Source organism: Gigantopelta aegis, chromosome 1 (assembly GCF_016097555.1).
Source record: "Gigantopelta aegis isolate Gae_Host chromosome 1, Gae_host_genome, whole genome shotgun sequence".
NCBI classification, from domain to species: domain Eukaryota; kingdom Metazoa; phylum Mollusca; class Gastropoda; order Neomphalida; family Peltospiridae; genus Gigantopelta; species Gigantopelta aegis.
Window position 1 is genome coordinate 36,904,454 of NC_054699.1, and position 15,236 is coordinate 36,919,689.

General features: G+C 37.5%; 1 protein-coding gene across 3 annotated transcripts in view; it reads left to right on the plus strand.

Annotated features, from left to right (window-relative positions):
- The first annotated feature begins 577 nt into the window (after nucleotides 1–577).
- Nucleotides 578–15,236, plus strand: part of LOC121374487 (RNA binding motif protein, X-linked-like-1) — a 38,726-nt gene continuing 24,067 nt past the window's right edge. Inside the window, exons 1-5 of one of the 3 annotated variants that reach the window (XM_041501594.1) lie at nucleotides 578–628; nucleotides 4,900–5,019; nucleotides 10,893–10,999; nucleotides 11,746–11,951; nucleotides 12,840–12,991. In XM_041501594.1, coding sequence (XP_041357528.1) covers nucleotides 4,911–5,019; nucleotides 10,893–10,999; nucleotides 11,746–11,951; nucleotides 12,840–12,991 — 574 coding nt within the window. In that variant the 5' untranslated portion in view covers nucleotides 578–628; nucleotides 4,900–4,910. The remainder of the gene's footprint in view (nucleotides 629–4,899; nucleotides 5,020–10,892; nucleotides 11,000–11,745; nucleotides 11,952–12,839; nucleotides 12,992–15,236) is intronic. The other 2 variants (XM_041501603.1, XM_041501587.1) reach the window with 2 other exon arrangements.

Sequence of the window (15,236 nt, forward strand, 5' to 3'; positions counted from 1 at the left end):
CATTTCTATTGTGTGGCCTTCCATTGTCAATGCCCCCCCCCCCCCCCCCAATTTGTAAACAGGGCTATTTTACGAGATCTCGCGTGAATTCACGGTTAGCGTCTACGAATTTCCCCGCTACGCGCACATGCGCAGTGGAATGCGAAAGAGGTATATTGTTCCTTCCTTTAAAATACAACAACACAGAGAGAGAGAGACAGACAGACAGACAGAAAGAAAGAGTAGAAAAGGTAGAGCGAGAGGAGAGAGGGAAAGATAAGCGACAGAGAGAAGAGAGGGAAAGATAAGAGAGAGAGAGAGAGAGAGAGAGAGAGAGAGAGAGAGAGAGAGAGAGAGAGAGAGAGAGAGAGAGAGAGACGCGACAGACACATCCACACACACACACACACACATACACACACATCCACACAATTTTACTTCCACTTATTATTATTATTATTTTATTTATTTTATGATTATTTTACCTCGTTACTTTCAGCAAAATTTAAAAAATATGAACATAAATAATGACAAAGTTTACACCAAATCATACATGTATAGTGTGAAACCCAACCGTTTTCAAGAAGCGTTACGCTTAACGCGTGACTTATTGCCAGTTCAAAGACGCCATTTTGGTACGAAAGGAAAGGTTTGTTTCTTATTTACATCCAGTAATAGTTTATGTCTCCTTGATTTTTATACGTACGTGGCTAATAATATTTAACTTGCTATATGCATTAACCAGTAAAGTTAATGAATGCGTCAAACAATATCGCTTACAGTCGTAAGGAAATTATTCGAGAAACAAAAATTTCATTTTCACCTTCACATTTTCTTATTTTTAAAAATAATTTTAATTCAAATTTCACAGTGTTCATCATGTCTGCGGCCCAAAATATGCTCTTTTTTTATTGTTTTGAATGCATTTTGTGGTTGTTTTTTGTTTTTTAAATGAATAAAATGCGAAAACGGTCAACTTGCGACTTTGCGCCAAAACCCATAAGATAAGGCCAAGTAAAAAAAGAATATTTGGTTCCTGTTACATGCCAAAAACAAATAGGGTAGGTAGTTAGGGAAAACTTTTTTATTTTTTATTTTTTATTTTCCACCCATTTTCGAGCTAATATTTCCTGAATAGTATAGCAGATTAATATATTAAAAGCTCTTTCTTGTGTTACAGTGCAACTGACAATACATACTCTAATGAGAATCATTAATTATTTTCTATACAAAAAACCCCATGTCGAAACCTAGTCCAACCACAATCGGTATTAATGTAAACACCACCAAGTCTAATACTACACGGTAAGGTTATAAACTACGATAACACTAAAATAACACTATAATTTGTTCATTGGAAAAAAGTTTTAATATCAAAGGTCTGATCCACAACATGGGTACACCCCCTCACAACTACAGCAACAACACTGATCTTCCCGGCCTATTTCATTGCCAGTATTGCAGTAACAAAATGTACATCATGAACACAACGAAGATGTCAATAAAATTAACAAAATAAGTTAACAAAAAGATCTCCATACTAACTATACTCATAGCAGAGATATCAAAAGAAAACAACTATTTTCAGGAAAACAGTTTCCCTTTTGGTCGTCCATAACGACACTGCACAGTATCTTTGCACTGTTGACAAAGAGGTAAAATAGGTTTGTATTTTTGCTTTTAAAGGTCTGATCCACAACATGGTTACACCCCTCACAACTACAGCACTGCAGACGCTATTAAATGTGAAAAGAGTTGTCATTTCTTAAGGTTTTGGGTACCAGTTCATTTCAAATGCCATGGATATCATCATATTTAATAATAAATAAAGGGCAAAGGCACAAGGCAGTACTGCAAATGCTGTGGAGCCGTCGTGAATTTCGAAGCCTGCTAGGGTACGAAATGACTTTTTGCAATGGTACGAAATGACCAGGGTACAAAACGACCAAATTACGTACGAAATGACCATGGTACGAAGTGACTAGCAACCACTGAGATATGAGGGGTGAATTCGGTAATAATAAAGAGAATATTTGTATATTGTGGATAATACTCAATAAAATATATACGTGTATAGAGTTGGTCCGGGTAATCTTGTACACCTTTGGTTAGGAACGTTCGTACAGCTCTGGCATGACGCAAAATGCATCACTAAAAGCCTAAATAAAAGTGCTCTCCCTTTTTCAAAGTGAAATAATTCGCGATTTCCACCAATAGGCTGATTCACATTGTTCAGCAATGGGTTTACTGCAATATGTTGAAGGTGGCTAATATCATACATCGTCGGTTAATTCCGTATGCGATGTCGCCTAATTTCGTACAGTGTAATATAGGATAATTAATAAGCGTATATGTGTGTGTGTGTGCGTGCCAGCGTGTGTGTGTGTGTGTATTAATACATATTGCAAAATTAGCTATCGGTTATATTCACGACTCAAAGGGTCAAATACAGATTTGTCAAGAGGGCAAAGCCACTGGGTTGTGTGGGGAGGGAACACAATTACAGTGATATTATTTTCACATGCTGCCTCAAGAAACCCTAACGTTTCATGTGAAGAATGCGATCTAGCATTATTATTTGTGGACGATTATCGCCACAGTGTCATAAAAAATGATTTTTGAACCAAATTTCACCCGCTTCCATCCACACTCACTGCTGGTATTAGTATATATACAGCCCCAGGAACGCCATCTTTTGTATTATATGCATGTAGACTTGTATGTTTTACCTTTCACGATTATCATTGGTGGTACATGTGTATCTCTCCCCCTTTGGCATTTATACAGGCTAGCACAGACACGTTATCCCTACTATTTCCCCACCCTCCCTGGAATGTTTTTAATTCCCTTCTCTGCTATTATTTTCGCAGGCTTATGCCACAGTGGCACACTGGTCTCATCTATATTCCAAATGTGCACGGGGATATTTCTAATCCCGAGCAAAACTAGGGTATTGTTTAACTCCAGAAAGTACTTTTCAGTAACTATAGGATTAAGCATCCTAGCGCAGACAGTTGACAGTGCTGTGGGGGACCTTATACTTAGATCTGGGTGTCTTTTTAAGAACCCCGAAATCAATCTTTCCCAGGAATACCATTTCTAAATGGCGTTTTTAATTGAAAACGTTTGAAAAGCCTAGCCACACGAATAGCCAGCATTCTTCTCGTCAAACCAAATCCCTGCAAAGCGGCTGTTTTCACTTTGCTGACAAGCAGGTCTTCTACTTCAGCTGGTATTACGGTGGGTCCTCAGGGGCTGGCTGTGTCGTCAATTTGGCCACTCACTCTATTTTGTATGGTCATCACTGGCACCCCGAAATGTGATGCCGCTTTCCTCAGTGATAATGTCTTGATTCTAACTGCATTCAAGGCATCAAGAACATTTTTTTGGGTATATAAAAAAAGTGTTAAATGTCTGTGAAAAAAGTAACACTGACAATGTCGAAAATCAAACAGATATATTTTATTTACATAGATTTTATATACTCTATTAGGTTCATTATAGTGGTGCAGATGACATTGTTTTCTGCCTTTTCGCCTAAACATCTTATTACAGAGGAAGCTATACAAATTAATACACGTTCGTATTCAGCATAATTCACTTTGCTGAATGCACACATCATTGCATATATGTTGCATCTTTTTCAATTACTGGGTCTGCAAGTAGATCTGAGAGCAGATTTTGGATAATAAATGGTTCATTATCGAAAAATGGCTCTGAATAAATAGCTTTGTTAAGTTCTTGTTCAAGTATGACTTTTTCCAGATCCGTCTTACATCCCAATTCTTGTTTTCTTAATGTCATTACAATATTTTCCATATCTGTATGTACAAAACACAACATAAAATAATTTTATTTTAGAATTTTTTTTTAGAAAACAAATGGCAATGCAGGTGTACATAAATTTTGAAATCAGTCAGTGTGTACGGAATTTGCCTCTGTTACGTAATAACGCACTCACTGAGTGAGGCTAATTTCGTACACTATTTCATTATTAAATTTAATTGTTTTATTAAAAAAAAATCAAGCATGCATGTATTTTTATTTAATTTAAATGATAATTAATTTACATTATGAAATCTATTTTATATATATATATTTTAAGAGTGAAAAGGGTAATTATGTATACTAAACAATAACGCTGAGATTTTTTGCTGGTGCTTTCTTGTCAAGGATGTGATATTCAGGCTTGCCGCGGGAAGAATTTTTAACCAATCAGCTCACAACGCGAAATATAGATAAAAATAGCTGGAATCTCACAGGAACTAAGTTTGGGACCATAAAATTGAATGCTGGGTAATGAAAACACAACAACATTAAATAGATTTTTCGTGTGTATGGAGTTACCCTACCATACGACATTACCCGGACCGACTCTGTGTATAACGTGTGCGTGTGTGAGTATTAAAAAAAAAAAATATAGTGATGACAGCTTTGTACAGGACGTTCCTACACAGGGAGGTCTAGTATTTTATATACTTAGATATGGTGGAAAACACATTAACAGTAAAGAAAATAAATATATATTTTGTATATAAAGAAATATATCTTTGTCTACCTGAAGATAGGCAGCAATTTTGTGTTTTTGCTATAAGAGTTATCTCTGGCCGAGAGAGCAATTATAACCATCCAAATGTACGTCTAGTTCTTGAACGGCAGACTACTTGGGCTAAGGATTCAGTTACTGAGTTAGGTTTATCCATAAATAAAGATGTGTTGAGTGCATCATTAAATAAAATATTTTAAAATCATTTTTCATGTATATGTATGTATGTCTAGCATTTACCTGCTGAGTGTGGTGTTGGTTTTTATAGTAGATTATTATTTATTTATTTAGGAAAAATGAATTTGATTTCCCACTTTTAATGTGGGTTTTTTGTTTGTTTTTTTACATCTGACTTTTCCTTGGAACTTTTTCAGAAATCATCAAAATGGTGGAGCAAGATCGACCTGGTAAAATGTTTGTGGGAGGGCTGTCACCAGATGTGGATGAAAAGACGCTGGAAAATGCATTTTCCAAATATGGACGTCTGACAGAGAGTAAGTTAGTTTTTATAAATCTAAAGAGTAGTATCTAGTACTTGAAGCCACCGATTCACTTACGACTGCCGGGTTGAAAGGAATAGCCACTGTTGATCATATCTGCAAACATTTTGTTTTTAAAATTTGATAATCAGGCATCGAAATAAGCAGTGTGTCTGGTAACCAATTTACAAGTTACCACAAAATATAGCCTGGTAACCTATAAGTTACTACAACTATATGAAAGTTAGAATTGAATTCCTGTTACTACTACTAATTTTAATGCTAAAACGTAGATGTTCTGAAATTGTATTGGTGCGCGCGAACATTGTTACTAGAAACGAAATCCAGAAGTAAATTTATCTAGTGGACGCTGCTTAAACGCGGAATGACTATAATTGCTTGCAATTGCACAAGTGCACGCGAACATCAATGCAATTCCTTACGAAAAAAAATGAAACACGGAAGTCCGGAATGCATTGCCTGGTTTATGTTCGGAAACAAAACTACCATTACATTGAAATTTTTGTCGAGAATGAAACACCGTTCTTGACGTTTCTTACATGTGGTAACCTCCTGGTAACCTGAACGACTGTTCTCGACTTATTTCGATGCCTGAATAATTAATGATATTTCTAGTCAAATGATTTTCTTTACTAGTTTCAGATACTGTTTATGAAAAGGTTAATGGATAACGATAATCAAATGAAAATCTAAGATGAGCAATATCGTAGCTTTTCTCCATCAAATTTCCTATCATCAATATGAAAATATACTTTTTGTGTGCTAGGCCAGATGAAAGTAAAAATTAAGGTTGTTCTAACCCGACTGACCCACAAAAGTCGACCATGTCAATTTTTTTTTTCGTCTTTTGGGGAAGAATTACTATACTTAAAAAATTCTTTTTTTAACCAATTTCAATATAGGCTTAAAATAGTATAGTACCGTATATCGCTGTGTATTAGCCGACTTTTTGATACAAAAATTATCAAGTCAAAGGCTGGGTTCGGCTTATCTAAGGAGTCAACATTTTATTAGAAATGTAAAGTTAGAATAGTGACGTCACGGCTCGACTCGATCTATTGTCATTATTGTGCTCTGCATTTCCGCTTTCATAAAGGTTTAATATTGCATTTTAACACAAGCTATTACAAATAAAAGATATTAAAATTGTATATATATGTTCATCTTTAATAAATGTTGGTGTTTAAAAGTTATTTAGTAATATTTATCTGTTTAAACAACAATAAATGGTGACCGATCAAAACAATTTCGGAAAACTTTGCAGGTCACGTGTCATTACAAAACTGCTTACTAAACCGGTGAACACGTTAATTGTTCCAGCTTCATTTGTTTTGTTTGTCGGCTTGGGATTAATCGACACGGGTGGTTGGGTATGGTAGGGTATAGCCGACTAGTAATGAAAAGACCGATTAGCACAATCAACAATGCAAACAGTCACTGTGTTTTTAACGTGTGGCTGCAATCAAGAATGTAAGAGAATAAAACAAATGACTGAAAGGTAAGTGCTTAATACTAACTGCAATAACAACAGTAATAAATTTGAAAGTCGTTTCATGTTAAAGGGTCGCATGCTATCAAAATATAATCAAAAGATTAAAAATGAGTTCACATAAAAAAAAAAGCATTAAAACCCCAGCCGTCAAATAAATATTTACTACGACCAACAAATTGCATACGAGTACAACATGAGTTCCAAGAGAAAACGATGTGCATACAATGCTAGCTTCAAATTACGTGTAATTGAGTTTGCTGAAAATTCGAATAATTGTGCAGCAGCAAGACAGTTTGATGTTAATGAGCGACAAGTTCGTAATTGGAGAAAGGAGAAAAACCGTTCTTGCCGATATGCCAAAAACAAAGAAGGCCAGACGACATTCGGTGTCCCCAAACTTAACACTAGAGGAACTGTTGGAGCCCTGGGTTTCGGAGCAACGTCAGGCTGGCCACATCGTGACACGAGTTATGATTCGTCAACGCGCGTTATACCTTTGCAAGATGAGGAAAGATTTGGGAATAGAATCAACATTCAAGGCGACTGCAAACTGGTGTTCAGGTTTTATGGAAAGGAACAATCTTGTTCTACGCCAGCGTACCCACATCGCACAAAAACTACCTGATGATTTAGATAAGAAAATCCTGTCATTTCAACAGTTTGTTTTGAAGGAAAGAAAACGATTCGAGTTTCCAGTTGCACAGATTGGCAATATGGACGAAACACCGATGAATTTCGACATGCCAGGAAACCGAACGATCGACACGAAGGGCACACACTCGGTACAAGTGAAAACCTGTGGAGCAGAGAAACAACACTTCACGGTAGTACTGGCCTGTATGGCGGATGGGACAAAATTAAAGCCCATGGTGATCTTCAAGAGAAAGACATTTCCAAAGGATAAATTTCCTAAAGGCGTTATTATTGCGGTACAGGAAAAAGGGTGGATGAACGAGTCACTGGTGTTACAGTGGTTAGATGACGTGTGGATGGCCCGGTCCGGAGGTGCACGAGGTTGTCAGTCATTCCTGGTGTGGGATATGTTCCGTGCACACTTGTGCGAAGCCGTGAAAAAGAAATTGAAGGAGTTGAAAGTGGGGCAATGTGTCATTCCTGGAGGCTGTACATCCTTGTTACAGCCACTTGACGTTAGCCTGAACAAGCCATTCAAAGCAAACGTGAGGAAGGAATGGAATGACTGGATGGTTAACGGCGAGCAGAGTTACACCAAAAACGGAAGCAGACGGCGAGCACCTTTACCGGTTGTGGTTCAGTGGGTAAAAGATGCGTGGGAAAAGATCCCTAGCGACATGATCATCAGGAGCTTTCTAAAGACAGGAATCGCCAACAGCATGGACGGCACCGAAGACGACAGTTTATTCAACGACATGTGCGCAGACACCACTGTACGATCACTCCCAGAAGCAGAAGTGATCGAGAATGTTCGAGAGAATCAGCTGAATGATTTTTACGATGACACTGCAGACCAGGCTGTGTGGGACATTATCGAGGCCGATGATTCTGACAACGAGTTCAGCGGATTCACTGCTGACGATCTTCCCGAGTGAATGAACAGTGAATAAACCGTGTGGATTGTGCTACTTTGTAACATTAAATGAATTAGAAATGGACATAAAGTTTTAAAATTTAACCTATAAATGTTTACTGACATAAAGTATGTAAAAAAAAAATCCCTGGTTGTTGTTATTACTACTACTATTATTATTATTATTTCTGTTTAGGTATATTTCGCTATCTTGGTACGTATAATTATTTTACGAGAAATAAATTAACCGGACACCGTTTCTATAAATAGAAATCGGCTACTGCTTCCGGATAAGTTTGCTGTGGCAAATGACGTTTGAAAGCAGATGTACTTTGTCATTTTGTAGACCACACAGACATCTGACTTGGTTAGTTTTATATAGGGGGGTCGGCTTATATACAAGGTCTATAATTTTAAAGCCGATTTGGAGGGTGAAACTAGGGGGTCGGCTAATGCATGGAGTCGGCTAATACACAGCGATATACGGTAATTAGTATTGATCTCTATATGATATTTGTCAAACATTTTAAAACCTCGATATATAATTTAACCAAAATTAATTAACGTCAGTTTCGAGCCATTGGAAATTAGAAATTCTGTAAAATGCTATTCATAGCAGGCAGGGTTTCTGCCAGAGGGTAAAACGGGTCTTGCACCATACCCAAATTTTTGGCAGATTTTAATTTTTTAAGTTAACTTTTTGACAAAATGAATTGCTCTTATCATTACTGTATGATTTGTTTAAATAACACTAACCCTAAATTTAACCCATTTTCTTTCTGGGGAGACACCCCCCCCCCCCCCCCCCCCCCCCCCCCCCCCCCCCATACTGCCTGTTGACTGTGGTTGAATTCAGTTCCATGGTGCCATACCCAAACATTTATTTCTGGCACAAACACTGGCAGGGGAGGGGGTAAGACCTCTTTTGCTGGTCTTGGACCAATTTTTTATCTCTGACACTGAATTTTTTTTTTTTTTAAATGTGTGTTTGCTGTTCCACTTTTGTCTGCAAAATATTGGACTCGAGGGTCAAACTCAATCCGGACCCACGTTCCCAACACTAACACAAGATAATAATGAAACTATAAGAATAAAGTAAAATAGCATTGTGCATCTCCATTCCAGCGCTGAACCAGAATGCCAAATCATGCCATTGTATTGCATTTAGGAAGCGGTTGGTATGTTCGGTATTGTGACGGACGGCCAAATGAAAAAGAGAAACTAGTGACGGACGGCCAGATGAAAAAGAGAAACTAGTGCATGATCATATAGGTCTAATTAGTGTGTAACTTGTATTGCTGATTAGTTACTGCTGAAGTTAATGTCCTACATTGTCTCACTTGTACGGGTACTCGAGTCTTGTGCACGGACTCTAGTCATGTTAGACTCGGCCCATGCCTGAGTACCCGATTACTCGTGGAGACCCTACAGTCCGATGCACCAGTCCATTTCTATTATTGAAGCAGAAGTAGTTAGTATTTTCAGGCCATGGATTTTAAATTTCACAGGAAACACTTTTTCGATTCCGTGCCTTTGTGATCATGGGAACCTATCAAAAACTGTTTTAAAAAAATATTTTTATATATATTTGTTGAATAGACACAGTAGCGGCAATCTAATTAAAATGAGCTCAACTGGTTAATTACTATTACCTGTGGATCTAACAGCACCCCGTTGGAGCTCTTGTCCAGTTGACCTTTCATCCGACCAATCAAAACCTTACTTGCAAAATCATGCCAGTGATTTTAAAAGAATTAAAAAAATTCTGGATTATGCCGAAGGTATACGAAATGATTCGTTTGCCAGAAACTAATTTCAATATAAAATTTCTTTCAAGACACAGAATAGCTATAAAATCTGTTTATACTAGTATACAATCCAGAGTTTATTACTGCACTTTCACCCCTGTTTTTTAATGTTGAAATAGTTCGCCGATTGCATAAATAGTCTCGCCTTGTATTTTTAGAATTTGTATGCTCCCGAATAACGCTATAAAAGGCGAAGTGTAAATGGTCGATATTTAAATTGTTATTTATAGATGAAATGTCACCTGGACATGGGAGTTCACGCAATGCTGTTAGATCTACTGGTAGACCAGTAGAGCTAATTTTAATCAGATTGCGGTAGTGGAACGGATAATTTCCGTGAAATCCATAGGCCTATATTTTATATCAAAATGTTAGATTTGAATCAAGTGTATAAATAATCTTCTTTTTTTTCAAATGAATGCGGAACATAACGAAACATTACAAAAGGTGATCAGGTTCATGAAATAAAATTGCAAAACCAATGCATGAATAAAATGGATGATTTTGCAGTTTGTAAACCTTGTATTACAGTCCTAGTTTGTTAGTTTTAGTCATACGATATGAAGTCTCGAGAATACGGCTTTTATTACAGTTGGAGGTTTTTTTTTATTCAGTTTTAGTCATATTTGACAGGGTCACTGCGAAATCTCGAGAATACGGCTTTTATTACAGTTGAAGGTTGGTTTTTTTCTTCAGTTTAGTGATATGTGATGAGGACACTGCGAAGTCTCGAGGATACGGCTTTTATTACAGTTGGAGGTTGGGTTTTTTTCCAGTTTTATTCATACGTGACGGGCTCACTGTGAAGTCTCGAGGATACGGCTTTTATTACAGTTGGAGGTTGGGTTTTTTCCAGTTTTATTCATACGTGACGGGCTCACTGCAAAGTCTCGAGGATACAGCTTTTATTACAGTTGGAGGTTGGGTTTTTTCCAGTTTTAGTCATACATGTGACAAAATCACCGCAAAGTCTCGAGGATACAGCTTTTATTACAGTTGGGTTGTTTTTTGTTTTTTTCAGTTTTAGTCATACGAGACAAAATCACTGCAAAGTCCCGAGGATACGGCTTCGTTACATTTGAGAATCCACTTGATGCTGAGGATGCTGCCAAAGGCATGGAAGGAACAGTAAGCTCGTTTCTGCAGTTTACAGGCTGTGGCAAAATAGAAAGTCGCAGAAATATTCACCAAATTGTCTGTTAAACTTCAAAAATTGAGAAACGGTTATTTTCCAACAAATATCAATAGTTACTTGAAATTATTTCACCAGATACAAATAAAATTTTCCAATTGTGTTTTAACATTCACAATTGACAAGGAGCAGAGCTAGGTGTGAGTCGGTCAAGTTACAAGGAGGTTACTGCAGGTGAATAAAGTTTGTTTTGTTTAACGACACCACTAGAGCACATTGATTTATTAATCATCAGATACTGGATTTCAAACATTTGGTAATTTTGATTTGTAGTCTGAGAGAGAAAACTTGCTACATTTTTCCATTAGTAGCGACGGATCTTTTATATGCACCATCCGACAGACAGGATAGCAGATATACCATGGTCTTTGATATATATGGTGGACTGGCTGGAACGAGAAATAACCCAATGTGCGTACTGATAGGGATCAATCCAGACTGACCATGCATCATGGAGTGCTTTACCTCTGGGCTACGACCAGTCCCTTCTCCAAATGTGGATTAATTAATGTGCTCTAGTGGTGGTGTTAAACAAAACAAAATTTGTCCAAACATTAATAAAGTCGAGAATCAATTTTTTATGAAAACGTTGAGCTGATAAGATAAACATGAAGTTACGGTGTCTTGTGATTTTGGCCTCTGACCTGCATGTCTGTACTTGTGTCTTTACTGTTTGTTACAGGAAATCAACGGGAAACCCATCCACACGGAGCAGGCAGTTCGCAGCATAGGGATGGACCGAGGGATGCGGGGGCGGGGTGGCGGTCGACGAGGCTCTTCACGGGGTGGTTACCTTGATCGCCCTCGTCACCTGTCCGGCGGTCGCAGGTCCCCACCACCTAGACGGGGAGGATTCTCAATGAGGGGAGGCAGAGGAGGACCCCCCAGGTACAGTTGCAATATTAACATGCAAAAAATAATTTCCCAGTGTATTTTTTTTTTTCAGTCCCTTGCTCATCCAACGGAAGTGGACTACAGGTGTCGTCTCTGTCCCACATAGTTTTCCAGATCTGTTTTTTACAATGCCCCAAGATATTGAGCTGAAATATTGTGTATGGCTTTATTATGTACTGTTAAATATGAAGTTTGACTTTCATGCCAATTCACCCATTATATTGTCCTTGAGCTTAGGAGATGCGAACATCTGTTGGGCCTCGTACGGGAATTGGTAGCTGATTGTGACAGCTGATTTGATAATAAATTTGACCCTTTTACCAACAACGTAAATCAGGAAATATCAGGATATGAATCATAGATTGTTTCTAGAGAAAAATGTGGTGATTAAATACAGTAAAAGGGAATAATGGCCAAAAATGCGCCTAAGTAAATGCGACTATTGATTTGTTGCATAATTTTTAACATGATCTAAAATGTCATTAAAATGAATAAACCTACAGAAATAATACCCTTTCACAAATGAACATTATTTGATTTATTTTTAAAATTCTATAGTGAAAATATGTGTGTAAAAGTTAAAAACCTGTAACCCTCAATGTGGTTTTTGATGAAAATTAATCCAGTAGTCAGGAAGTTAATAGATTGGGAATAATGAAATGTTATTTCACTTAGAATATAAATTTTGATCGTGAGTGTATTTCAATCCTGAAACCCTGAGCAGGAAACGTTTTGTTGAGTATCGTATTGTAATTCTCTACACAAGTTTCAGAGATCACTACATAATTTTAAAACATTAAACAGTAATTGCTAATCAGTCGAGATTTTAAAAAGAAAATGTTCCCTGTTGAGGTGGTTGTTATTCTCTTCTAAATCTTATAGTTCATTCCATGGTGGCAGAAGTCTTATGGGCAATGGCCGGAGGGACTATTCCCCACCCAGGAAAGGACCACTCATTGCTGATGTCCCCAGAAACAGCTTCGCCGGACCCCCACGGAGGGACTTCGATGGTCCACCAAGAAGAATGTCTCGTGGTAAAAACACTTATTCATATTTTTTATGTTTTGTTGATAAATACGGCATTCATTTAAACTCAGTCAGCTTAGTATAGTATGTGATACCATTTAATTATGTAGTCAGTGTTCAACAAATGTTTGAGAAAGTCACTAGCCCTCACAGACGTTTTGGCTGGTGCCCTATGTATTATTGTAATATAATTGGTTTTGTCCACTAGCCCGGACCAGAGGGCTCCCTATGTATTATTGTAATATAATTGGTTTTGTCCACTAGCCCAGACCAAACATTCACTGGCCGGACCAGAGGGCTCCCTATGTATTATTGTAATATAATTGGTTTTGTCCACTAGCCCAGACCAAACATTCACTGGCCGGACCAGAGGGCTCCCTATGTATTATTGTAATATAATTGGTTTTGTCCACTAGCCCAGACCAAACATTCACTGGCCGGACCAGAGGGCTCCCTATGTATTATTGTAATATAATTGGTTTTGTCCACTAGCCCAGACCAAACATTCACTGGCCGGACCAGAGGGCTAGTGAATGTGTCGAACCCTGTATGTAACCTTCAAACTAGTTCAGCTTCCATTTTCTCTACAGTTTATCTCTTACTTCAAAAACGGAAAGGGAACTTGACATTTTATGTGTGTATGTGTGTGTGTGTGTGTGTGTATGTGTGTGTGTATATATATATATATATATATATATATATATATATACAGTCAACTCCACTTATTTGCACATCGGTTTATAGCATAATTCGGTTAATCGACTATTTTCACCCAACACGGAACCATTTGCCCTTATAACACTACAAAACATCCGGTTAATTGCACAGACTACAGGCTATATATCGGTTATTTGCACATATAAATAACGATTTATTTTTTGTGTGTGCTAAATTAATGTCACAAATGACTGAGAAAGTCTATCAAATTTTGGCAAAAAAACTCAAATAAATTACTGATTAATCTGTTTTGTTTGAGCTCACTGTGTGGCAAGCCGACTGTAATCGCTGTTTACAGAGTCGACGTGTGGCATGCAAATGAGATGGTGTGCACGTTACTACTGGTGAATCACAATACCCGACTACAAGATTTAAGAATGACATAATTAAGTTGAATAAACCTAAGACCTAATGTTTTGTTTGCAATATATTGCTGTTAATCAGAGGCCATCTCAATAACAGGTAACTCTCCGACTATTATTTGTGCTTGTGCTTGTGCTTGTACGCATGCGCACTCGACTATTGAGGCCCTATTCGATTGACGTGTTCAGGGCAATCATTGTTCTGTATCAATTACATTATGTTGAGAAGCCTTGTTAGTAATTAAAAGATTACTGATCAATCGTCCTAGGCGGTTATGTTTTTAATAAATGTGACCGAGAAAGGGTTGTTGTTCACTTATTTATTAGATGCAGTGTACGCTATATCTGTTAAACGCAAAAGAAACGATTTATCACTTGCTTCCCGGAAAATGTAGCGGAAAAAAAATGACTGGTGGGGGAGGTCGTCAAAAAACAAACATAACAAAGACCGTTATTTATGGATCGTCCCTAAGTTTCTGCTATATTGTTAGACACCAATCAGTCGGACCGCACCATGAAGGTCAGTCAATTGTGTTAGACCGGTCATGCATGCAATGCAGACTGCTGGAACTGATAACGACTCACTAGCCGAGCTTAACTTTAATTGCTTAACAATAGCAAAGTCATTATTTGGGGATCACAAATAATACCAAAGCTTGCCATATCTTTTGGGATGGAAACACCATACCAGCAAATTCATACAAGTTCACGTAATTCTATGGTAAGGCGCATTCGGTCAATCAACAGCCCGGTAATTCCGGAAATTGACGTCATTTTGTAAACACGTGCACCGATGAAACATGAACTTTTTGATGGTTCTGTTGTTTCAAGTTTATCTCATTAACTAAATGGCTAATACACTTTGTTTACACTAGTGGATGGTCAGTGTGGGTTTTTTTTAATGCACCAAGTTTGTGTTTTTAGAAAACGGACGTTGTTGGTTTTTCGTTTTTTAAAAATGATTTCTGGATTAAAACAAAAACGTCATGCTAATTATATGTATATCGATAGATATATATTTTTACATTGATATATATCCAACTGCATGTGACATGTGTTAACTGTAATAGTTCCGGTATGAAGTACCGCATTATGCTAGACTGTCTCCATGCCACTTTGTAGTTGGATGGCTGTTACAAAGTGAAAGTCGGTACTCTATCGGTTAATCGACTAA